Source organism: Thunnus albacares, chromosome 4, assembly GCF_914725855.1.
Source record: "Thunnus albacares chromosome 4, fThuAlb1.1, whole genome shotgun sequence".
NCBI lineage: Eukaryota > Metazoa > Chordata > Actinopteri > Scombriformes > Scombridae > Thunnus > Thunnus albacares.
In genome coordinates this window covers 18,654,215-18,681,922 of record NC_058109.1, presented here as the reverse complement: position 1 = coordinate 18,681,922, position 27,708 = coordinate 18,654,215, and the positions used below count along the sequence as shown (strand labels likewise).

The 27,708-nt window shown below is 36.8% G+C and overlaps 1 protein-coding gene across 1 annotated transcript in view; it reads right to left on the bottom strand.

Annotated features, from left to right (window-relative positions):
• LOC122980099 (sodium- and chloride-dependent GABA transporter 2-like) overlaps positions 1 to 22,059 on the bottom strand; it is a 29,562-nt gene extending 7,503 nt beyond the window's left edge. Inside the window, exons 1-4 of the mRNA XM_044347807.1 lie at positions 21,927 to 22,059; positions 5,395 to 5,585; positions 3,975 to 4,109; positions 184 to 324 (exon numbers count right to left, since the gene is read on the bottom strand). Coding sequence (XP_044203742.1) covers positions 184 to 324; positions 3,975 to 4,109; positions 5,395 to 5,585; positions 21,927 to 21,997 — 538 coding nt within the window. The 5' untranslated portion in view covers positions 21,998 to 22,059. The remainder of the gene's footprint in view (positions 1 to 183; positions 325 to 3,974; positions 4,110 to 5,394; positions 5,586 to 21,926) is intronic.
• Positions 22,060 to 27,708: the final 5,649 nt, after the last annotated feature.

Genomic DNA, 27,708 nt, shown 5'->3' with positions numbered 1-27,708 from the left:
AAAACAACCACTAATATGACACCTAACACAATGAAAAAACACTGAATTAATCAGCCAGTAACATGACAAGTTCCCCCATACTTTGTTATTACTAATGCACTAAAAGATTACCAATAATAATAATCTAGTTATTTGTTTGTTTCTATGTGTGTTTATTTAGTCAAATCATATATCAGGACCCACCTGTGTTCCAGCTGTTTCTGCAACTTGCCCAAGGAAGTTCAGAGTTGAAAGAAGAGAAGAGGTACAGGAATGCCCAGGCCAAAATGATGATATAATAGATGCTAGAATATAAAACAACCACCTGACTGCCATAACCCATCCCTGAAAAAACAAACAAAAAGTCTTTAAATCATAAGCTCATAATGTGACGCAACATCTTATTATAACTCAGTTTTTGGAATAAATTTAATTGATGCAGCCTGCTTATGTGACCCCTTGTTGTTGAGCCGACATATACTGTAAATCAAAGTTTTTAAAGTTGAGTGTATAAGAATAGGATTAAGATCCCCCCTCTAGCAATGTGTGGAGAGCCCAGTATTTGTATTTGTATTTATATTTGTTGAGGCAGCAAAATTATTTATATTTGTATTTGTATTTGAATAAAAGTGGAAATAGGTTTTAATACACTTTTAATTTTAGGATATTAAAGTGTTAAAATAAGTGTTTATTAATAATCTTACAAAGGAGGTCCCTACACTGAACCCAAGTCTCCCAGATAATAGACAACTTCACTGACTAATGAGCTAAAACCAAATGCATTGCAAATGTGCAGCCAGACCTCTACTTATTGATACACCCATAACACAGAGACAGCACAGCGTGTAATGTGAGGGGAAGAACTTCAGAGGCAATTCTTGCTTTGCACTTGAGTCCCTTGAGAGCACTTTGCTTGTGTCAGTAACTCAGCTTTATCTCTGGGAAACACCCCCAACTCTAGGCGTGATGTCCAAATAAGGAAATGCGCGTCATGTAGCAGGTGGATGTGACTCCCCTCGTTGAGAGCTGCTGGTAAGTATAACAGCAGAGCAGAGGAGAGACACTGAGATAGTGATGTAACCGACCTGTGCCCTGATATTTAACATGTTTTTTTTCTTCCCAAAAACAAATAATTTAAAAAATATTTGTATGAAATAAATGTTCATAAAAACCCCACTATTTGTGCTTTGCTGAATAACATATTTGTATTTGGGCCCACCCATTGTCCCCTCCATACTGTATACAACCACCATCCACTGATGAAAACTGTATGATGGTATTTAAAGCTCTGAAGAAAGCTAGTTAGTGGATCTTAGGTTGATATTTTTTTGTTAAATTTTAAACTAGCATCAATTATATTTTAGGCCACTTCGGGGCAGTGAAAGCAACCTATAAACACAACATTGACACACTTGGCCCTATTTTAATGATCTAAAGCGCACGGTCTGAAGCACATGGCGCAAGTGCATTTAGGGTTTTAAAATGCACTTTTGCTATTTTATGGCGCATTTGCCAGAAGGGATGCTTCTTTGCAGAGGAAATGGATCTGCTTGTGCGCAAAGTGAAAGTGCATGATCCATAACAAGCACACTTGCCCCTGCTGCTCCTGGACCCTTCCATAGCCAGCCCCAGACCACCACTTTAAGATCCTGTTCATTAATTTGTTGCAAATGTATCTTCACTCGGTTTTTAAAAAAGGTTTGTTTTTTAATTACAGCTCTGGCTTCTTTAAAATCATTTTGTTCAGTCATGGAGTAACAGGTCAAATCAGCAGGGTTTTATGGAAACCTGATCACTGTTAAATGTTAAAGAATATTTGTCAAATATTGTTAAAAAATTAAATCATTAATTTTAAACATGTGAAGAATCATCTACACAGTTATCAGGACTTGATCAGCTCTCCAAGGTTCTGATCCTGCTGCTGGCAGCAGCTAGAAGCTGTCCAGATTTATTTCCTTCGTTAGTTTAATCATTGTTTTCACCTCATTTATTTCCTCATGTGTTCCTCATGTTGTCATGTATTGATGCAGCAGGAAAGTCGATCTGTGTCTGATCCGTTGTTGTCCATCTGTTTAAATACCTCTGTGTATTGCCACAATTTGGTCAAATAATTTTTAAATAAGTTTTATCCGTCATTACTGTGATTAGTTAATTCTTAAATATTATGCCTAACCATGATGTATGGTTGTATTTTTTTAAATATGCTGATGTACACAATGATAATCTTTGACATTGTAATCCTTTTATTTGTAATCTTTTGCATGTTTGTACACTGCTGCGTGTCCTGTGTGTGTAACAAGCAGAGCAACGTGCCAATACACCTATGGGCGCTTTGATGGGCACAAGTACATTTGCTATTTAAACAACGTGGGCGCTGGATGGGAAAATGACAACTGCGTCAGTCTTAAAATAACAAAGACACTTGTGCTGCGCTTAAGATAGGGCCCACTGTATTATCCCTTTATACAGTCATTAACAGCTTATTTACACATGCAGCAGAAATGAGGCAACATTAATATTCATTTGGAGTTGTGTTTCTGTCCACCTGGTGAATGTAAGTCCAATAGTCATTCTCCTTTAAGCTCGGTTTTGGTCTCCACCAACCCTCCACGGAAATATCTGCCTATTTAAATATTATAATTTGAATATTTGAAATTTGAATTTCTTTATTCAAATCTTTACTGGGGCGATGTACAAAGAACATCAACCTTATATAAAACAAGGAGAGATGTAATGTATCAGGTTTTAGCAAATTGCTATTTTCCACCTGTAGTCCCTGGGCAGGTAAGTAAAACAATAATATAGTAAGAAGATTACACATTAAAAGAGTACAAAATACTATGGTAGCCAATAAAAATATACAAACACAATCACCCCTCCCCACTAACAACACAAATTTACAAATGTATGCAAGTTTGCTGTGTGAGTATCCAGGCTGGCTAAGAGAAGGATAGTGGAGAGTCTTTGCAATTTGATATACTTGACTGCGTGTGCCACATGTGATAGCTTACAACAGGCAATATTTAACCAATGCAACCCATGTCAAAGACAAAATCCCTGTTAATTGTAATGGTTCACCAATCCTGACACAGTTTGTTGGGTTTCTTAGAAAAGATGATGTTAACTCTGCTAAAATTTCCGAGCAGTCTTGTCGGACATGTTAAACATCTCAAATAAAGTAGTGGGGAATACACTTATATTTTCGCTGCTGAGAAAAACTACTATCAAGACTGCTTTGAAGCCACTGTCAGTTCACTTTGAGATATAGTACACCTCTGTTTCTCTTGATTCTACAGGTGCTTCCAGTAAGATTTGTCGCAAAAGTGTGAGCACACACAACTCTAACAACATCTGATAGGTTGTAAGATTTAACCAACTTACTTGTGCAGAAAACATATATTTTTGTGAGAAAATGAGAAAATATGCTGGTTTCATGATGTAATTCATACACTGATTTGAAAATGTGCATTTTTTTCTGTAATGTCACATTTTTTTGTGTGTGTCTGAATGTTTTTTCTGTACATTAACTCCACAATTAAAGCAAAGTGTGAGTAGATACATTTTGCAATTTGTGATGTGAAGGATAGGAGAGCCTGCAATTAAAAAAAAGATTGCACCTCATATTTACAGTATAAAGTATAAAGTAGGTGTGTTTTCTTGCTGTAACTGATCTTTTATTGCCTGTTTTATTGATGTCTCTATATACATCAGGCCTACTGATAATTTATAACAAATGAATAACATTAGAGAACTCAAATTAAATAAAATATGATAAGACTTTTGGTGACAGGGGTACCATTATTAGATCACAGATTGCACCTTTAATAATTTATAGACATGTGAATATTATATTCTACAAATACAGTTTCCAGTGCTCACGTGCTGCTTTAAAAAATATCTTCACCGGCGTGTTTTGAGTTAAAAGCTTTAAAGTGATTGGTCACTTATTTATTCTATTTCATATGAAAACTCTGATAGTAATTATAGATCTTTACCTTCAAAAAGGGGGCAAATCTTCCTCCAGCAGGTAATACTTCCCTGTTTGGTGTACTGCCCAAGAGATGTCTCCAGAAGAAACAGAGGGATACCACAGGTAAAGAGGAAGAGTACATAAGGGATGAAGAACACCCCTAGACAAAAAAGAAAGTTGTTTTTTAAGTGACACTATTTCTACAGGAATCACATTGATTTTCTGATTTGAATTAATACACCTGCCATTACTTCTACCAAACCTCCACTGAGGATGCACTAATATCTTTACAGCTCCAGAGGGCAGCAAGAAATAGTTGCTAAATTTGTGAATTTTTACATTCTCTATTCGTTTGGTGACCTTTGAGGAGTCCAGCTTTATGGTGTTGATTGCCTAACTACCAGTAAAGAGGAAGATTTTATTTTATTTTTAAGTTAATATACAATAATACATACTATTTCCTTAATACAATAGAAAATCACACAATAAAAACTACAGAGCAATCTTCTCTCTCACTAATTTGAAATTTGGGCTATCAAAAAGGAGCTTCATGCTAAATCTTGTATGGGATATCTGCATCGCTGCACAGAACCTCTCTGTACGGTGGCTGAAAGAGCTCAATGCACTGCACCAAAACACGAGCAAATTAATGAATTTTACATTTTACTTAGAAAAAAATGCTGTAAATGAATTCAACACAAGCACATTTAACATTCACTAATTTGACAACACACACAGAAAACACAAGTAAACACAATAACACTGCAAGTCAAGTCGTACACTGCAACGGAAGCTACTGTGGGACAGTAATACATCCAGTATCATGCAGTCAGAATGTAAAACAATTGTATGTGCAGACGTGTTTATTGATTTTTGTAGTGTCCCTACTTACATAACACAAACTTACATTATGTAAACTCTTGTATATGACACTGCAGCGATTCTATATTTGCTTGTTTTTATTGTTTTTTCTTGGTGCCACATATGTGTTGTCAAATTGGTGAATTTGTTTTTGTTGTTTTTTTGTCTTTTTCTAAATGCGACAATAAATATGTTTTCTTGATTTACTTGTGTTTCGTCTGTTTGCTTGTAGTTTCTCAATTTGCAGTGTGCTGACCATCTTGGCTGCCATACAACATCACAGTTGGATGTGAAGCTGTTATGTGGTAGCCAGGTGTGATTTATTTGGCAGCACAAGCACATTTTCAGCTTGGGTGTAGTAACTCTTTCAAACTGGTGGTTTGAAAAAAAAAATCAATACATAGACAAACATTATAAATGTGATAAAGTATCAGTCCTCACTCAACTCAATATTTATTTCTTGTTGTCATCAAGTGCTAGCACAGTTTAAGTAGTTTAATAAACACAAGTCTACTAATTTACTTTTGAAAAAAGTAGCTGCTTTTTTCGTCATTACTATTTTCTTTAACTATAATGAAACTCACCTCCTCCATTTTTGTAGCACAGGTAAGGGAACCTCCACACATTTCCTAGGCCTATGATTTGTCCTGCAACAGCCAAGAGGAACTCAATTTTGCTGGACCACTGTCCTCTGGTGAGAGCACTGGGTGCAGGGTGGGCTGTGCCTGTGTTCAACCTGAACTTGACATCTGGACCATAGGGCTTATCCATTGCACTGTAATGAGAAAAGAGTTAATAGAAAAGGGTTATTTTTAAATGAGAGATTTGAAGATTTGTGTTCAAAGTACATTCTTTCAGAGTCAGATAAGACAGGCCTGCATGTCCAAAAATGATCTCATTGTTCAGTGACACAGTCAAAATTTTCACAATCTGATTTACTGTCTTTTAAGTTATATAGTGTTTGTGCATTTAATTATAATTATGTATATTATATTCATTGTGCAGCAGCAAACTACATTGACTACATTCTCAGTATTTACAGGTCACTTTTCTTGAGTGCCAAGTAAACAATGTAATCACAACACAGCAGGAATATTGACATGATTTAATCATTGTAGATTACAATTCTTCCTCAATTTGCTTAAGCACATTTTCTGAAACACTCTTGCAGTTCTCAAACCATTTAGAGCAGTCACCACATCATTTTGTACTGAGCAGCACAACACTTCATCTGTCCTGAAAAAACAGTCACTAAAAACATTATTCTTATGTGTCAAGTGAACAATTGCCAGGTAACCAGCATCCCTTTATCATTACTGTAAGTCAAGGCAATCAAATGTTTAAGAAAACTGTGCCAAAATAACAAAAAACACTTAAATTGTGTTTCTTTATATGACTTGTCAGTGAGACTTACATACAGTAATTCGGATTTCAGTTTCAACAGTCTATTCACAAATTTCTCACTGTCAGTGTTCACCTTTCTGATATGTCCCCTTTTCACAGCGAGAACTTTATAAGAAACAGTAACATTAAACAGAAAATACAATTTAAAAATGAAAGTACAGTAAAAACAAATACCTCAATACAACAAATTCATGTAAATTATGAACTATTTAGAAATGAAAAGCAAAATGTAAAAAACATTTGACAACATGTGATAACTTGTTCTAAAGATTGAGGATGATCATGGATTTTCCTGTTATCAGTTCTTGTGGCATTATGACAACGCCAGATTACTGAAAATATGAAATGTTTGAAAGGTTATGATGGGTGGGTGCAATACTTTGCATGTGAGGATTTACACAATTAGCATGTTGATAAATACGCTTGAGAGTAATAACAAACCATTAGAAAAGCAGTGTAATCCACTTTTGTTCATCAAGTTAGTGATAACTCGCTCAAGCAAAATGAAATGCATCTAGTTTTGTGAGAAAATGAGCTGTGGATTTGAGAATTGCACACAGTGTGTTGGAAATTATGATTTTCATTTGACGACTGTGCCAAATGGAGAAAAACTGTAATGTTCTGCACAATGCCAGCAGTCTTGCTGCATTGGGTCAACAGAGGGTCAGTTCTGCTTGGCATGAGCATAATTCTTTCATCAATGTCGCTTTTGTGTTTCTGCTTTGGATTTGATGTGGGAGTGCAGTAAATAGACTTGAAAATATGCGTGCTACTACGATGCTGTTAAATACATATCAAACCCTGAGATGCTCAAAACAACTTCTCCAAAGTGCTTTAGTGAACATGTAGTGGACCTACTGAAAGGAAAACATCAGCAGAGGGTGTGAGTTACCAACACCAGAGGACTGCAATTATTTTTAAGTAAGAATTTTTAATTGGATCATTATCTAGTTAAGAATTTGACTTACATTTTATGGTTAATGGTTCATCCCCATGAAAGCATGGTTTCATAATTTTACAAGATGAGCATGTCTGATATGCAAATACGTACATTTGAATAACATAATAAGTGAAAAAAAGAACATTTGCAAGTGATATATGGAAGGTTTTTGAAAATGAAATACTCGTCCTCTGTAAGCCTGAAAAGTTGTTGTAAAAAGTTTGTAGTTTGAGTCAAGTGATAAGTAAGTTTTCACAATGGAAAAAAAGTCAAAACAAGTTTTTCTTATTTGTAAAAAGCTTTAACCCAACCTTAGCTAAAGTTCATGACTTTTTGCCTCAGCAAAGACTTAACTACCACAGGCATCAACTGTTTAATCTTATCTAATGTCTCATATCTCTTTGTTCTTAATCTTGTCTATGATTGTCCTATAACTTCATGCCCGACCTCGTTCATGTGAAGGTGGTAATAGCTGGTTAATCTAGTTGACAGAGCCCATCCACCCAGGCCAAAACTGTACAAACAAAATGTTGGTTTTCCATTTATAACTCATATCCCTCAATAGTGTGTGTGGTTTATGTGGTCAAAAAATTAAAGATTGGAAAGATTAAGATTAATTGGATGAAAAGTGACTCATTGCTTGTTTACTATATGGTGGATGGAGTCTGAAATTTAAATGTTGATTAGGGTGTTAATTAGTTAATGTACATGCATTATACTATAAGTGTATACACTAATTTATAATGCAGGGTTTATTTGGCAGATTATTTGGCCCTACAATGTGTTTTTAACCTACATATTGTGCCACACAGGCATTAGGATATATTAAGAGGTGGTGGAAAGGGTCGACCATTGATTGTTGGGTTGTTCGTCCACATGATAAAATGTCCTTGAGCATGACATTGAACTCCAAATTTCTCCCCAAATGAACAGTATGTTGCTTTTGATTAAAAGCCAAATTAATTAATTAAATAATGTAGTAAGTATGGTGTGGCATGGTTGCCTAACCTAAGAGAGGGAATTTTCTTTGGCATATGAGCTGCTTGAGCAAGTTACAGAACTAATCAGTTCTCTGTGGGTGCCATTAAGAAAGCATGCGATGCTCGCGATTGTTACATAAAAAAGACAGCAGAAAAAACCTGGCAACAATTCAATGTCCTCAACCACCTGTATTATAAACTTAAATGTTTTTTAAAAGATCTGGATCTGTTATGCTGGCTGCAACGGTCTCAGTCTGAAAGTAATTGTGTGCTTGTTAGAACCAATAATGTCAGATGGCAGCAGTTCACAAGGAGGAAAAATGACGCACTTTTATATCAATGTACTGTGAGAACAGGCACTGTCAGGACACAAAGGAAGTCTAATATAGGAATGACCACATTTTAGCTCACAGTTAAAATTCAGCTTTTCCTATTTTCTCTTCACATATAACCTCCACACCTTTCTGACACTGGAATTTAGACAATCTGATATTCATGCCCACCTCATGCAGCGATTGGCCAGATGTGTTTAGGTGAGAATGCAGGAAGGGTTTGAACTTAGTATGTGCAAAGGACTGCAACAAAATGAATGAATTTTTTTTTTTTTTATCCTCATATCTGAAAGATCATCGTGTCTCAGGCCCACCTTTGAGAGTGGCCTTTGGAATGGCTATAAACACTTCTGTGACACTTTATATGACCTTGTCCATTTTGAGCTTTCTCTGCTTTAACTGTGTGGAGTTTCTGTTCCTCTCTGGAAAGTCTTTTTCTACCAGTTCTCTATCATAGTGAGGTCAGACAACAGATCAGTGCATTTCCCTCCAAAAGTCCAAATTAAATTATAAAATATGTTGTTGGTCCATGTACCCAAGAATGACACATAGAAGTGCTTTTTCTACAAATCACTGTTGAAAAATAAATGTTTTATGACAGCGCTATGGTTAAGGTCTGGTTAGGTTCAGGCACAAAAATCACTTTGTTAGGTTTAGGGAAAGATGATGGTTTGGATTGAAATAAGTACTTTGTTAATGTTAGGGAAACATTGTGGTTTGGGTTAAAATGACTTCTTCCTTAAGGTCAGGGGACCTTTGTCGTCATGGTTACAATAACAACCATGTGGTGGAGGTCAGGGGAAAATTGTGGTCATGGTTTACGATAATAGTCACCAGATTTCCTCTTTCACTCCACAGCTGTTGGAGGACTTCTGTCACTTGAATGTTTTCCTTGCAAGATCAGTCTCGATTGGTGCCAATGGAGGTTGGCAGACATTCAGTGTCTTTCTCCAAGAAATTTCAGTGTGACTTCAACCTGATTACTCCTATTGAATAGTAATGTCCCCTCAAATTTGACCCCCTCTTTCTAAATAAATAGACCTTCCACTAGAGAAATTCCTCCTCTTGGCTTTAGGTACATATAGGGGAAAGGCTGTACCATAGCTCTAAAAATCAATTTAAGCCTAAGAGTTCATGAGAGCCACAGCACATGACATAACTGTCAGGTTTATTGAACTCTTCAGTTCATGTCACATAAATGGAGTCATTGTTTTCCTGGAAGACAACACTCTGTTTGGACAGAACTGCTCAACATACAAGGAGTATGGTCACCCACAATGGATCTCATTCATTAACATGTATGTTATTTTGTACTCGAGTTGCAATTAATTGTACACACGTTCAGAAATAATAAAAAAAAAAATACTTGTTTTCAACTGGTTTTACTGTAGCCCTTATTTATCCAGACATATTAAACAATAGCACATGCTTACAAACAGTCTGTTGGAATAATTGTAAGGGCTTGATGACATTGTCATGGCTTTAGAGCAGGTTTATGTGTCCATGTCATCATCATGAAGGTTATAATGCTTTAACACCCAGTCCTGAACCCTTATGTAAACAAGACAGTTTCCACAGATCACCAAATCATTGAATTTGAGACAAATACTTTTGATTGGCAGAACTCATGAAATAATGATAATTATTTGACTGCCTACTGTAGGTGAAGAGAGGACAGATTACAGGTTCAAACACACAGCAGCAACCTCGGACCTGGTAAAGTTTCACTACCACAAGGACTTTCCTGCAGAAGGAGACACTGCTTTTTATCACTAGACTACCTGTCACCCAAATATTTTCTCACTTATCTGGCATAATGGAACCGTCTAGTGCATAATATGACGTCAGTGGCACAACAACAGTTAGGAGAGCTGGATATGTTGGGGAAGAGACAGACTTACTTTCAGTTTGCCCCAGTAGCTGCAGATCATCAACAAAAATACACCCTGTGGCTTAGAGAGCATTTAGACTGCCATTAAAAAGTCTGTGAAACACGTTCTCCATCATTACACTTTGAATTGTAAATTTTCAAACCAATAATTTGCAATATTTATTGAACTTTCTTACAGCCTAGAAAAGCTTTTTTTGTGTATGTTATGATCTGAGTGTAGTCTACACTACACACTCAGTGTAGTACAAGCCACATACTGCATGAGATGCTAATGGCCATGTGTTGTGAGTCACACAATGAATAAGCAAAACAAACAGAGAGAAAAACTTAGTGTTTGCACTGAGTCACAACTTTCATTGTAATTGATGGGTGCCAGTTTATATAAAGTACCCAGGGCTGTGTCCAAAAATGTTCACTATTCACTGTTTACTGTGCACCATTTTGCAGTGTAAAGAGACTTTTCCCCCAAGAAAAAAAGACATCATCAGTCGTTTTAGGAGATGACACATCTTCACGTTAAAGTGACAAAACTCTCTAGTGTCCCTGAGAATTATGAGCCCTCTCTGTCTGGAGCGAAGAAGGAAATAGTGTGATGTTGTTAGAGCCACAAAAATCCATAAAGAGAGAAGGTTGAGGTGGTTGAATGGCTCAACAAAACATCAGACACTGACATGTGAGATCACTGTTTGCATTCCTACTGTCATTGTTGGTGTCTTCTCCTTGACCATGATCTTTGCCTAATGCCAACCAAGTCATTTTTGTGCCTAGACGTGACCAAACCTTAAAGTTATCCTTAAAATTACAATATTTTAATTATATTTATGGCCAACATTTGTTCCTCATAAGTCATTCAATGTATTAACATATCTCTCTGAATCATAATTTTTATGGGTAGTGGCGAACTCTGCCATTCCCACACTGGATTCAGATTGCCTATCTAAGAACGAGGGATTCACAGGAAAACAATGCATGCATGTAATCCAGAGCAATTTTATCTAATTGATATCAGCTGTATTAAGTTACTGCTTATGCAAAGACATTAACATCTGACGGCTGCTACTTCACATTAAAAGTGTTCAAATGGCAAAACACATTGTTGCTTTTATTGTGAAGAAGCTACAAGAAACACAGTGTGTTTGTCGCCCAAGTTAGTGCTGACAAGATCGGTCATTTTATTGGTCAGCTGACCATTTTTAACTTATGCAAGGGAGTGATGGAACAACAGTGTCCACCCAGAGTGAGTTGTTGCAGGTGACAGATTGCATACCTGTGTGTTATTACACCCTACAGTATATGACATTGTGCAATGTAAACAGTAGTGCACCACTGATGGCCACTAGCTCTAATTTTAACATGGACTGGCTGAGAGTAGTGGAACAGGTATACTATTGCATGTGAATATTATTTGTGGGAAATCAGTTTACCAGGAGAGAGGGTTCTTTGCACCAGACTTACTTTAACTATCAGCTAATTCCTATCTGTACTGCCTGATTAATTGTCATCACAATACCCTCAAGAGTCAGAGTTACAAGTTGCACATGTTTGAACAATATTGGCAAGTGAATAAATATATGAAGAAGAGGAAAAACTCAACAAGCCAGGGTGCAGAGAATGTGATGTTTAAGAGGGCTTAAACTTGTCAACAAGTTATTTAACAAAAATGTCTATCATAATATTTTGCTCTGCATTTGACCAAGAAACTTGACCTGAGAAACTTGGCAGTGTAAGTTGTTGGTTAATCAGCTGGGTATGTTTCTTTTTTTATCCCAGTTCACCACTGTCAGGGTAGCGTGGGTTTAGTGGTAATAATTTCAGTTTCTGTCTCGATTATCTGACTGTCAAACACATATTGTAAAATTCATGAACTACTCTGTTGTTCTGCTGTTTCATAAACATCCATATCTGTTTTGCAATTTTGAAAATGACTAAAAACATGAAGAACTTTTTAATAACTTATGTATACAGCCTGTTTTTTTCTGACAAAAAATATACATAAAATTTTCTCATTCATTAATTTTACATCAGTCCAACTTTGTCAAGGTAGCTTTTTAGTAGATTATGTAATCAGGCTATTTGTTTAAATATTTGCAAAAGAGAGACATGTTTTTTTTACACAATGTGTGCGTTTTGCAGCCATGATCATACAGCAGCCTGAGGTGTTACTCTAAACAAGGGAAATAGTTGCTCTCACGGCAGCATAGCCAGTAACCTTTGGCCTACATAATACAGCTACTAGCGCCAAGAATAAGTACAACCACAAAAGCCCAGCTGTCTCTGAACTGCAAGAATAGCATTTGGTTCCTATTCAAGAAAATAACGCACAGTAGTGTACAGTCACAATTCACAGCACAAATATAAAGACAGAAAAAACATGCTTGTGACCTTAAAGGGAAGGGATCGATAAAGAGTACCTGAGAAAGGTGGCTGCACGTCAGTAGTCTGAGGTTCTTTGTTATGCTTCCATTTAGCCTTTGGTGGAATTCATCTGGTGCCTTTTGGAAAAAATAAAAGTCTAGATCCCCCAGTCTCTCCAGGACAAGTGTTCTTCCCAGCTCTGAGCATGAGTGAGCCCATGTGTAGAGGTTTGAGAGAGCTGTGTGTGTGTGACAATGACGGAGAGAGAAAGAGCAAGAGGGACAGAGTGAGAGAAGAGGGGGCGGGGGTGTTATGTGTTTCTGAATGAGCAACTTAAGGCGGGGACTGTTCAACAAGGCCACATGGTCTCACAGTGAAGAGGGGGGAATTTGCACAGTAGCTACCCTAGCTCCATGGAGGGCATTGTAGGTCAGTTGGTCTGTCCACCACTTTCATCCAGACTGAAATATATTCAACAACTATTATTGTTCCCAGAGGATGAATCCCTCTCTCTTTGGTGATCCTCTTACTGTCTCTCTAGCGCCACAATGAGGCTGGCATTTTTGTTTTTAAGTGAAATGTATCAACAATTATTTGAATGGATACCAATGGTGCCCAGGGAATATATCTTAATAACTTTAGTTATCCCTAAACCTTTCATCTAGGACTATCATCACTGCATTTTTTTAAAATTTGACCAATGCTTCAGTTTATGAGAAAACACTTGCACATCTAATGACATCAGCCTCAGTTGTACTGTGTATATAGTGTTAATTAACAAATGTTTCTAATTTATCATGTTCACCAAGTAAGTAAACATCATATCTGCTAGCATTGTCATTGTGACCATTTTAGCATGCATACATTAGCATTTAGCTCAAAGCACCACTGCGTCTACAGCCAGTATAAGTATAAGTGTAGCCAGTAGCTCGGCTTAAGACTCTTAAATATGAGGGGCCAGACATTATTTGGAATTACCATGCATATGCATGTACTTTTCCTCTCACATACACATATAAAACCAAACTCATTCACATAATATACTAAAAACCACACACACACATACAAGTGAAATGCTTTTATATACACAACTGAAACGCTTTCATTAAAACTATTAAAAAGCTTTCACACATACTAGTAAAATATGCTCATATACACAATTAAAATGCTCTCATATAGTTTTGTGATATCCTTTTATATAAACTATCGAAAAGCATTTACAGTTACTATTAAAAAAATAGTTCAGTATGTTGTAAGAGAGGATTTCAGCTAAAACAGAAGTTAAACAGTTAAACAGGAGGGTGATTCAGTTGAGCTGGAACTGGATTGAGAAAAGAGAGCGCATGTTGTTGTTGTTATGTTAGTGACACTGATGTCTGCTCAATAGCCTGCAAGTAGCCTAACCAAAGCAGCAGCATTATTTAACAATAACGGCCTGTTAATACATAAGATTAGAAACTATTGTCTTGCTATGAATATATCAAGCTAAGCTGTAGAGTAAGTTAGGCCTGGCCATGAATATCATCTTTTTTTCAGGTTGGTATTGGACACACAAGTATTCAGATACAATAAAGTGTAACGTTATCTAATGTGGACGGCAATATGAAAAATAATTTCAAGCTCCTATTTATAATTACCTTCTTCTGAAACACTGCTGCGCTTGATAATGCGGTGTACATTTTCTCCTGAATGGAGCTGCAGCTTCCCATCCCGCCAGCATAGCAGCGGAACGGGAAGCTGCAGCTCCAGCTCCAGAGCGATACTACGTGACTGACCAGTGTGTCCACACTTGGAGTTGCAATGGTCAGTTGCTGCTGTTGTTGCATTTGAGTTGCATTAGGGTTCTGATGGTCTCCACTGATGCCTATATATTGTTGAGTAACGCTGCTGCTTCGTTTAGGCTACTTGCAGGCTATTTCAACATTCAGAATTTCACCATTGTGTATATGAGCAGACTTTACTAGTATGTGTGAAAGCTTCTCAATAGTTTTGATGAAAGCATTTCAGTTCTGTATGTTAAAGCATTTCACTTATATGTGTGTGTGGTTTTCAGTATAGTATGTGAATGAGTTTGGTTTGATATGTGTATGTGAGAGGACAAGTACATGTATATGCATGGTAATTCTGAATAATGTCCCTAACAGATCCTCATAAATAACAGCATGCAGGGTGTGAGGTCGGGACTCGTAGCGTAGCGACCAGGTTACATCATTGTTTTTTTACGTGCTTCAGTGTTTCCCCTGCTTCTCTGTCTCTCTCCTCTGCTGTATGCAGAGTGCTGCTGTGTGCTGCTCCTCTTCTGTCTGTGTGTCTGTTTGACTGAGGGGCAGGGCTGAGCTACACACAGACCATTGCAGAGCAGAGAGGACACAGTGGACAGGATGAAGTTTGCGCTTTGGCTGCATTCACACAAAATCTGGTTTGTGCTTTAGGGCATAACCGCCATGAAACAATCAGAATATAACATTTCATTTATCTGATTCACGGCTTTGTTCTTGCTACCGCCCCTCGCTTTCTTCTGTAGCTCACTTGACCACCGCTGATCTCTCTCTCTCTCTCTCTCTCTCTCTCTCTCTCTCTCTCTCGCTCTGCTCTCAGCTTGCTCTGGTGTCGCTGACCTGGGGATGAGGGGCCAACGTTGAATACTATGTTTTCAAACACTGATTCAACAAATCCTGCATAGTATGCCTTCTGAATGTGGGGCAATGTGGGATTCGGGATTTAAAAAAAAAAAGCAGAGGGTCAAGTTGCATTTTCTTCTTTGCATTGCAAGTACAGAACTGAGCTAGGGTGTGTTCAGTTTAGTATAAGGGGAAAAAAACTGGCCTGGATGACTCCAAAGTTCAAAAATACACCTACTAACACCTCTAAAGCGTACTCATTACATGTTATTTCATTCGTTTAATCTGTACATGAACAGAAATGAGTAAAAGACAGTTTGTCATTTTAGGGGGAGTAACAGTAGACTACATTATGGACGAAAAACAATTTAATCATCCACCCAGTACTTCTGTGTGTTGTTTCTGGCTAATGTCCAGGTTACCAAAACCATTGTGTTTTGGTTTTGGTCTCTGTAGTACAATGGTACCAAACATGGCACCCTCACTATGACGACAAGACTTTGTGATGTTGCGCACAATCACCTCGCTTGACTTTTGGTTTCCAAGAAATAGTTCCAACATGTAACTCCTCCTAAAGTCACAAATTGTCATTTTTATACATCAGTTTATGTACAGGTTAAACAAATATGTGGCCAATTTATTAAATTAACAACTCCAGCAAATTAGCCAAAGAAGTTTTCTTTCTGTCTGGTTTGCTTGGTCCTGCTTGGCCCATATAGGCTTTACATTGGGGTGCATCATGCACAGAAAAAAATTTCAAGGGGTGGGAAAGTTTTGCATATAAGCCTTCAATATTTAAAAAATCATAATATGAAGAGTAGGCTCACCCTGTTTACAGTTCGAGGAGCCCTGTCATCATGTTTACAGATGTCTCTTTTATAATGGCAGTCTATGGGAAAAAGTTTTTTGGGCTGCAGTGGATTTTTTTTGATGCAGTACAAAGAATGGCCATTGGAGCATATAGGCAGCAAGATTGACTAGCCAACTGTTTCCAGCTCTCTTTTTGCATCAGTGAAAAACCTACAGTGTTACCATACTTAGGCTGTGGGGGGTATGGATGCCCATATTGCAACCTGTTTTAAGAGTGGTAGAGACTAATTAAGACTTATTATTATGACATTAGAAAATTGATGGGGGGATGGAGAGGGGTTGTGTAGGGAAGTGTCTGTGAGAAGTATTATTTTTGATACTACCACCAAGAGTCACCCACTGGGGGGGCTTTAATCCAAAAACAATGCGAGCAGTGGAGCTTCTTGAAAAAATTAAAATAAACTGGTCTTCATTGGCAGCACTATGCCTGAACAGCTGACAGCTGTGGAGCTGAAGGCAAGGCAAGTTTATTTGAATAGCACATTTCAAACACAAGGGCAATTTAATTTGCTTTACATAATGATCCAAATCATTTAAAACAGCATAAGACCTTAAAATGCACATTCAAAAGAATAACCATAAGAATAACCATAGAAACCATAAAACAAATACAAAAAAGTACAGAGACATACAGGATAGGTAAAGGTAAGGGCAAGGTAAATGATGGCACACCTTTCAGACATTGGATTAGGGGTGTGTGCAGGGCCATTTCTGTATCTTTCTGAAATGGACAGTCCAACATCGTTCATCTGTCTTGAGGTGAGAAAGAAGCCAGGGTTTGAACTTCTCTCTCTAGCTCTCTATGTACATTTCTGACATTACCATTTCTGTCACTTTTCATTTGAACAACTGAGTGCAACACTATGAATTCCTTCCAGAAAATATGTGCCATTATCCCTGTATTTAAATGTCTCCTCCAACTCTATGGCTTTTCACTCCGCCTTGGAGTGTAGCCGTCCAGAACAGTAAACACTTTTGATGTTCTGATGTTGTTGGACAACATGGCATACAAACCAGCTCTGATCGAGCATAACCTGACACTTATTAGTCCTCTGATGACCTCAGATATGTATTTTGGTCCTAAGTCATCAAGATATTTATAGACAAGCAGCAGGAACTTAAACTCTGACACACTGGGAGCCGGTACAGAGACCTGAGAATGTGTTGTGACGTGGTCAGTTTTTTTTGTCTTTGATAGGACTTTAGCAGCACCAAAACAGGTCAGGCACATCCAGCCATTGATTTGATCAATACCCTTGCAGGGAGAATCTGTGGGACTGTTGTTTTGGTGTCACCTTTGACCACATCTATAAAGTTAAATTTAGAATAAGAACACAGTGTTTCGAAATGCAGCACTGCAATGTCGTGTCATCCAATAACACTACATCCAGGTCCTTTATTTCTGACCAACTAGCCCAGGCTGAGGTGTTTTCTGTTTCTGTCATCTTTATTGAGCAAGGGTGGTGTCAGAGATTGTGCTTGGTAATGGTGGATGCTGACGAGGTGGCAGAGATCGGGGGTGAGCTGAATGCCAGCATCAACCAGCTCTTCTGTTTGGTCTGTGAATCCTAAAAGGAGTGAGGCAGGGGAGAGAAGGGAGCCAGTGGGAGAGGAATGAGAAGACTGATCCATGACCTTGTTATCAACATGCTGACATTGAGGCTGTGATGTTATGTCTTCTTGGCTGCTGTGTATGAGGGTACATCATATTTGGTCTGGCCAATGGGTGTCGTGAGCTGCACAAAAAATGGTCTCCAGATCTGTTTGGGTGGAGGCTATCAGTCCTGAAAAAAATGACTCTGTCTCCAGAACAGATTAAAGTTATCAATGAAGTTGATCCCCTTCAGACCGCAGATTCTGCTGAGTCATGTATTCATTGATCACAGTCTGCTAAATCTGTTGATCCCTCTGTTGACTGTTGGCAGTGATCCACTTATAAACAATTGGGCTTTCAGTTTGTTACGGCCAAACAATTCATTGAAATCCTGCTTTAGGACTTCTGATTGCTCTCTGCAAACATCATTAGCCCTCAAATGTATGTCAAATAAGTTGTTTAAATTTGGGGTGTTGAGACATCAGATAAGGGATTTTTTCTTTATCACAGACAAAAGCACCTGGGAAGCAGTATGATTTGAAGACTTAGGGGCAAATCCACACAAGAGGATTGCACGGCTTTTGCGGTTGCTAAAAATGTACAAATGAGACAAAAAGATAGCGTGTAACTCACAAAGCATCTGCGAAGGGTGAAATGCACCGCAAACTGCACTACCAAGCAAATTGAGTCATGGTGTGCCTGTGTCATATGCATGTTTGGAAATTAGGTAATATTCATACAATTGGTGCAAAAAACAGTCAATTCACGAAGACCAGCGCATGGAGTGGAGTTATTAGCTCCACTTGGGGTGGGGGTGGCTCATTTCAGGAGCTGCGTAGTGCTGCAGCCAGCTGTGGGCAACATTTACACTCGAGCCTTTCTTGCCTTTTTCCTTTGGCTTGAACTTTTCATGATGTCCTCCCATCTCCATTTCATTCTCATGGACATTTCTTAACAGTTCAAACTTATTCTGTAGTTGTAATGTTGGGGGTGTCCCCTCTCCTTGCTGTACTGAGCATGCTGTCACTAATCATCAACGCTGTTAATATTCTACATTCACATAATCTATAATCTATTGTGTGTTTGCTGACTCAAATACATAATAGAAATTAAAAAGTGAAAAACTGAAGAAGAACTGATATAGTACAGTAATAACCATTATAATAAACCTGAAAGAACATTTTATTTTTACAGTTGCAAGGCCTTAAAGTCACAATACTACAATAGACAAATAATTTCACTCAACCAGAAAATCATTTTTACTGATTCAAAGGGCACAGCTGGTGACCCAAGACACTCCTTCCCTCTGTGTCAATCTGTCCCACACAGGCACCCTGCATCCATCCCTGAGCACACAGAGTTGTTTCTGCTCAGCCCTCCAGATTCAACACACATACCACAAATATGTGCAGTATGCACTCAGACACAACTCTCTGCACAACTTTGACATATGTTTTTTCTTAGTAGTTTTAATTGACACTAAGAGCTATGATTTATTGGTAGAATTGGTTTTATTGGTAGTATCTGTTTCATTCTACGGCTCTGTTAAACTAAATTTCTTCTCATCATTTGTGTTTATTAGGGACTTCTGATGAGATGTGCAGTGAGATGGAAAATGCCGAAAATGTTTTGTTGGTCATCTGGTATGTCCATACTTTGGTCAGGCCCAACCCTTATTGATAATGGATAATTACACGATCATGTCATGTAATGTGAAGGGCTTAAACTCCCCATTTCAAAGACCCCAGATTCTCAACTTTTTGCAATACTACAGAAAACCCACCTCAAACTAAAAGAGGTTCCAAGATTGCAGAACGGATTCTGTAAAACAGTAACAGTCTCAGGAGATGGTTCATGCAGTAAGGGGGTAGTGATTCTGATGAAACAGTGCCAGAATATTAACATAGAGTAGAGCAGTAGTAATACTACAGGTAGATTAGCTTACGGATGTACTTCTATACAACAGAAGAAGATATCTTATATCAGTATCTATGCACCAAATAAGGTCAAGCCTACGTTTTTTCCAAGAATCACCAAAGATTTGCTTATTCTCGATAAATATCATTTGATAATGATAATGATGTTTTTTTCATAGCACTACTATTAGACAAATCATCATTGGTTTCAAGCAGTCAGACATCTTCTTTGACATCTTTTAAGCATTTTTCAAAAGATCTGAACATAGTTGATATTTGCCAACCGCAGAACCTGTCTGCAAGAGAATAGATATACTTTTCACATGTTCATAAAATGTTCTCAAGAATAGATTATATTCTCACAACTGTTCCACTGATCTCAACTGTACTTTCCAAAAACATTTTACCAAGACATTTATCCAAACACAACCCAGTCATGACTGTCTTTAACTTTGGAGATACTCACTTTAACCCATCTTGATGGAGATTTAACACCAAGCTTCTTCAAAATAACAAATTCATTTTGCGATTACAATCATGACTTATGGAATTTACAAGCATTAATAAGGACAGTGTTGATAACCCAGTGATAGTCTGGGCTGATATAAAAGGCTTTCTTCCTAACAATGCAATAGAATTTACTTCCTACCTTAAAAAAAAAAGATTAAAGAAGATCTCAGACTTAGAGGAGGAGTGTAGTGAATTGGAAAGGAAGCTTAAACTTATATATACCACAAGGGAAGAATGTCCTCTTAAAGTCAAACAATCAGAACTAAACAGTTTGTGAAAGCAAAGAGTTGAATATTTAATGCATATCACCAAACACAAATATTCAAAAGGCAGCATTCCTGGTCGCCTTCTCGCTATAGCGAGATGAAAACAATATATCAATACCATAAATTAGGTGTCCAAATAAAGGGCTGGTTTCATTCACATGAGAAATAAAATAGACTTTCAAGTCATTTTTCACCAGACTTAACATCTCTGATGCTCAGACATCAGAGAACAGCTATGATGACTTTTTCAACAATTTAAAACTACACACCTTAACAATGGAAGAATCTGATAAATTAGATTACCCAGTTACATTAGAGGAACTGTTAAAAGCATTGAAATCTACGACATAATACACCTGGAATAGATGGTTTACCTGCTGAGTTATATGTAGTTGTTTGGGATATTCTAGGTCATTACTGGTTAAATATACTAAATTTTGCTGTAGATTAAGGACACCTTCTCAAAGCTCTCAAACCTGGTAAAGATCCTTTGGAATGTGTTAATTATTGCCCTATCTCACTAATTAATGCTGATTTAAAAATGTGTGCAAGAGTGTTAGCTCTGAGGTTTGAAACTATGGTTAGGAAGTTAATAAGCCCGGATCAAACCGGATTTATGTAGGGACTATGACTCTTGGTTAATATTCCAAAGGTTTTGCACATACTCAGTGAAACCAAGCAGCTTCTTCTTCCTAGATGAGAAAGAAGAAGTGAAAAAAAAAGTTTGGCCCCGAATATATCCAAATCTTTTCAATGTATATTGCGTGTTCTATGGCAGAGTGGATGTATATGTATGTGACATAGTGTCTTTGGGTCATTTATAAACTAATTTAATTTCTGGTGGTTTTCTAATGGTTTTGTTTTGAACTGCTATTTTACATTAAAATCTATGGCGAATGTCATTTATTTTCCCCCCAAAGGGGGTGGGAACATGCTGCAACCTAAAGTTCCCAGATGTGTCGGTCTGATTGTGTGACAGTGGAGCCATCTCCATGAAAACTGAGCAAAATCCATCTGCTGCTGAAGACCTTGAGATGCGGTTGAAAGCTCTGGAGCTAGTAAATGGACTTTGAGTTAAGATTATTTTGTAAAACTATTTCAAAGGTCAAGAAACGTGCTTTATCTACCTATGTTCATACCAATAGAGGTAATTTAAATTTGTGATTGAAATTACTCCTACACGCAGTATTTGAGACATAAATGTGAATAAAATAAGATAATAGTATCCTGGTGGAAATATCAGTTTTAACATAAGAAGAAAAACACTAAAATCACAATTTTACCCGTGTCAGAAATTCAGAAATTTTCATTTAGTTTAATAAAATAAGTAACATATGTAAGCCAAACAAGGTTGTCAGAGGTGTGAAAAACACAAATGCAGTAAAAATCAAAGTGATTACCAACAGAGAAGAGGAGCAGAATCTTATGTACACTCACCCCTTGTCATCTCCTGAAACAGCTTGATATCCTTGTGGATTTGCCTCCGACTGTGTTTCAACTTCTTCCATTTCAAAATACTCGTTGTCAGTTAATGTCTGTCTATGTGTCGTCTGACTGAGGAGCTTGCAACCAGTGCAGAGAAGGTACAAGATGCTGGAGAAATCATTATACTGGTTGTTAATGAATTATCTTTGGCAACCTCTTTCAAAATGAGGCTACACAGAGTTACTAGAGTTCAAAGAAACACAGCTGTCTTTTGAGTTATCAAAACAAGTCTCATTTTCTGATCATTTTATGATTGATTTTCACATACTTGCATTTTTTGAATGGTACATGTATGTTGGTAATTTTAAGTTACCAACATAAATTAACCATTCAAAGAATGGTACATGTATATTTAAGATATTATATATAATATCTTAAGTATTCAGAATGCATAGTGAGGAGGTGGCTAATGTAACCTAAAAGAAAAAAAAAAGATGCACATTTTATTGGATTACATTTTCTTTGATACAATTTATCATTCTTAAACTTATTTCTTTTCTTACAGGATGATTTATAACTTTGCACCTGACAAAAATTACATAAAGTATAAAAAAATTCTCATTACCTTAAAGCTCATTGACAACTTGGCATAATTAAAAAAATGTTAAATGCCTTGTTACATCCACTTTTAAGGTCTTAAATTCCTAAATTAATGCTTGGTTAGATCTTATGGTAGAAATTGAAAAAGAATATTTTACCATGGAAAATAAATCACATAGAGCTTTAAAGGATAGGTTCATAATTTTTCAAGTCTGTCTTAAACCAACATTCGGGTGCTCATATGAACACTGAAAGAGGTTTTCCCTGCTGTAATCATTCCTCCTGTTTATATTAAAAGATCCCCTCCAAATGCACTTTCAGTGTAAGTGATTGGAGCCAAAATCCACAGTGTGTCCACACAGTCATTTTGTGCAAAAATGTATTTAAAAATGTATCTGAAGCTTCTATGAGGCTTCAGCAGTCTGAGTTAATCATCTCAAGTGGATATTTGCCACATTTACAGTCTTTTTAGCATCAAATTCCCTCTTTGTGTTTCCTCTGACAATGTTTCCCTGTTGAGCTGTGGTGGAAGTAAGGTAACAAAAAGAGGGACTTTGGCACTAAAAAGACTGTAATGTTTAAAGACATCTACTTGATTTGTCTAATTTTGGACATTTTTGAACAGAAGGAGGCTTGTGGTTTTGCCCCCCATCACTTACATTGTAAAAGCATTATGAAGGGATCTTCTAACGGTCAGTATGAACAGGAGGAATGATTATGGCAAGAAAAACTTATTTCAGCATTCAAGTCCAATATGCACAATACCAGTCAAAAGTTTGGACACACTTTCTCATTCAAGTGAATAGGAAGGTGTGTCCAAACTTTTGACTGGTATTGTGCATGTTAACTGTTTAACTAACTACAGTCCAGATGGCCTTAGTAACGTATTAAAACTAACACTGAGTTAGACAATTACATGTTGTACAAACACAAAGACAACATAGCATTCAAAAGACTTTTGAACACCAAATATCAAAATGTATAGCAGTGGAATAGTTATGATTTTTTTTAAATGCTTGTGTTGGTATTTATTCTTCCTATATAATTACTTATTATACATGCTGAACACACACAGGAATGACAGTCAAAAGGTAAAACAGAGTATCCAGAATTTTTTTTTGTTGAAATGTTTGAAACAACCTGTCAATGTTTTCTTGATGAGGAGACATCTTGTGGTCATGTGAATAATTATGTCCTCTCGAAGAGGCAAAGGCAGAAGTAGCATGATATTGTTACTCAGCCACAAAAGCTCTTTCTCTTGTGTAAAGAGGAGGTTTCGGGTGGATTTAATTATTATTATTATCTGTTAAGTCCCCTGCTTTCATTTGTTTCTATCTGCGGATGTCTGTAAAAATATGTTCTCATCCATATGTTTACATATGATTAGCATGCAAGGCTAACAATCTGCTGTGTAACTTTTTCCGCAAACACCATAAACACACCTGTCACCTGCCCAGCACAGTGTTGTTAAACTGGAAACACCCTGGCTACACCTCATTTTTAGGTGTAGCTTATTTTTAGGTGTGGTTATTTTTATACAGTCTGTGGACAACACACAGCACAGCTATGCTAACGATGCTAGCCAGTGGTGGAAGAAGTAGTCTGATCCTTTACTCAAGTAAAAGTACAAATGCAGCAATTGAAAAATACTCCATTACAAGTAAAAGTCCTGCATGAAAAAACCTTTTTGAATAAAAGTACATAAGTATTAGCAGCAAAATGTAGTTAAAATATTGCAGTAAAAGTAGTGGTTTGGTCCCTCTGACTGACATATTATTATATATGACATCATTAGATTATTAATACTGAAGCATCAGTGTTAGAGCAGCATTTTACTGTTGTAGCTGCTGGAGGTGGAGCTAGTTTCAACTACTTTATATACGGTTAGCTAGTTTAGTCCAGTGGTTCCCAACCTAGGGGTCAGGCCCCTCCAAAGGGTCACCAGATAAATCTGAGGGTCATGAGATGATTAATGGGAGAGAAAAGAAGAAACAGAAAAAACAAAGTTCTGATAGACAAATCTGTTTATTTTTGGTGAAATATTGGATCTGAAACCATGTGAGAAGTTTAGAGGGAAAAATCACTGTTTGGTGGAGCTGTTAACAACTCATAGACATCTGAAATGTGACCCCGACTACACACTGCTTTTTTTTTTTTTTGACGTCAAAAGCCAAAAAGGTTGGAAACCACTGGTTTAATCTTTAACAGTGTGTTGTATTTTAAAAGCTTGTTATATTATCCATTGTGTCAAATCTTCATCTGAAAAGTAACTAAAGCTGTCAAATAAAGGTAGTGGAGTAGAAAGTACAATACTTCCCTTTGAAATGTAGTGGAGTGGAAGTATAAAGTAGAATCAAATGGAAATACTCAAGTAAAGTACAAATACCTCAAAATTGTACTTAAGTACTAATTTACTACTACCATTGTTGTACTGTGAATTGTTATACTCCTCCAATTGTGAAACTAACATTTGTGTTAATGTGTCATAAACAGGATGTACCGTGGGATTTTTCTGCACTATGAAGACAGAATACAATAATATATGTGTCAATTAAGTATCACTTATCAAATGAAAACCTGTAATACGTATAATAAAATTACACGTGTTAAACAATGTGTCAGTGTTTGATAAATGATCAAACAGTTGAAAATGAATGACTAAAATAGATATAAATATAGATATAAAACGTCTTTGAAGGTTCTCCAGGTTATGGTATATTCAGAAGAGCTAAGTCAACTGCACTTGTTTGGATATACTGTCAGTGCCTTAGTGTGTGTGTGTATGTTTGTAGTGTGTACAGCTTTAAAGCTGTAGAGCTCTTTTGCAGATCATTAGCACCCTCTAGTGCTTATAGACATCTAGCACTTGACTTTTGTTTGTTTAGAAAAACAGCCAGGAATACAGGGAATTATACATTTTTGCTTGTTTTATCATGCTGCACAGTATCAGCGTTTGGTTTTAGAACTAATTATCATTACTGTATGTATCATGACTTTAATCTGACTTTAATCTGTGATGTCATACTGAAATGAAACCGGGGAGTTTCATTGAGGAGCCGATCTCTCTCTGACACCTACTATGACCACAGTCTGATCTGTTGACCACTGAGCAGCTCCACTAATGAGGGACTGGCAATCACTGCTCTTTCTCTTTCCCCATTTATCCTGCTGGTCCAGGGATCAATGTTATTTATGAATAAATATATTTATTTTAAAAAGGCATGCAGTTGTTTGAAGCATTTCACATGATTTTAAGTACACACATTAAAGATTTAGTGATTTACATTCTAAGTTGCAGACAAATTACACATCATACGTTTTTGAATTCTAATTTAAATGTAATTGTTTCTGGCAAAAATTTAAAAAAGGACTTTAGTATCTTCACCAGAATTATAGTCAGTGCGGAAGAAGCTTTGAAACACAATCAAATAAATTAAATGTGAAAAAAAAAATCAGACTTGTTTTCGTCTTTTGGTAATTAGTCGAGCACTTTTTGGGTTGTGTTGGAGAAATTTTAGTTCACATTGTCAGTATTTATATAATGCTGCCCTGATTACAACAAGGGTTTTGGATAGCACATAGTTTTTCAAGGTTCTTGGCAGGTCAGTTGTTCCTGCATCTTGGAGAAGTTGCCACAGTTCTTCTGTGGATTTAGGCGTCTGAGTTGCTTCTGTCTCTTCATGTTACCTCTAGACTGACTCCATGATGTTGATCAGGTCTCTGTGGGGGCCATAACATCTGTTGCAGGACTCCCTGTTCTTCTTGTTGCTGAAGATAATTCTTTATGACTCTGACTGTATGTTTGGGGTCGTTGTCATGCTGCAGAATAAATTTGGGACCGATCAGACCTCCCTTATGGTATTGCATATATGGACAAGAATCTAAACATCTAAACCTAAAACTTTGCAAATTACTGTATATACATTTACTATTACAGGATTCTAAAATAGAGATGCTTTCTAATATTCAGAGTTTAGTCCTGTTGCCTGCACTGTTAGCAGTACATCTGGTCTATAAAATCAAAATGAAATGTAACAATATTTTTGCCAAATACTCAATATTGATATATTTCTATATAATGTGACTTCAAAATGTATCTTAATGTATATTATGTAATGTATTTTATATCCTACTATTTTGATAAAAGGACACTCATTAAGTATAATATGTTTACAGACACACTACAACATCTTGGTTATGACTACATGAACAATATTATTACTCCAACAGAGACTTATATGACTTGTATGACAAAATTTTGTATGTGTTTGGCCCCTTTCATACTCAAGCTGTGTCTAAATTAAAGTTTTCCTTAAATGTTCTTCAGATATCTTCATTATCTTAAACCTGCTCTTTCACCAGACAAGAATGTCAGTTTTTTAAAGTGACAGCGTGGTTTAACATGGAGCTTTGGAGATATTCACTGACCATCAACAGTTAGCTTAGCCCCAGTGACTGCACACAGCACTCCAGAAGTCCTGTCGTCACTGTGAGACTGTGGCTTCACTCATCGTTCAACTCTGAACAAAGCCTGCTGATATCTAAATGTAGGCAGTATACTTTTTTTAGGGACATTTAGCACTTTCAAAAGGATTTTTTTTCATTTTACAATTTATGCTTATGTAAAATTGGCGATTATATATATAATTATTTAAAGACACACTTCATCACAACCAGATTCCAAATAAAAAACACATTTGTTTTTGGCTTTATTTTTCTGGGAGAAAATGAGATTGCGAAAGGTGAGAAATCCTATCCGCTGATTAGATGTTTCTGTTCCTCTTGTTATGCATTGTGACACGAATGTGAAGAGAGAGAAGATCTGTCCAAAGTAGTCTTCAAACTAAATTGAAAGTGTAGCTTTAAATAAAAATTCAGGTGGAATTATCATTAAGACTTAATGGCTTAATCTTAATGGCAGATAACATAATAGTAGATGACACAAAGCATTAATTTAGCCCAAGAAGAAACTAGATTTTGCCATTGATTTATGAAAAAGTAACAAGCAACGACACTTTCTAATATCATCTAGCCCCCTCAAATGTATTTCACAGAACAACAAGAAAAGAACAAATGTGCTATATGCAAGTCTGTAGGCCCAAGATAAAGGAGAAGCCCCCTAAGTGGTTATCTTTTTATCTTGGGAAACAGACAAAACAGACATTGACACCAAACTGTGTGCAAGTGAGTGAGA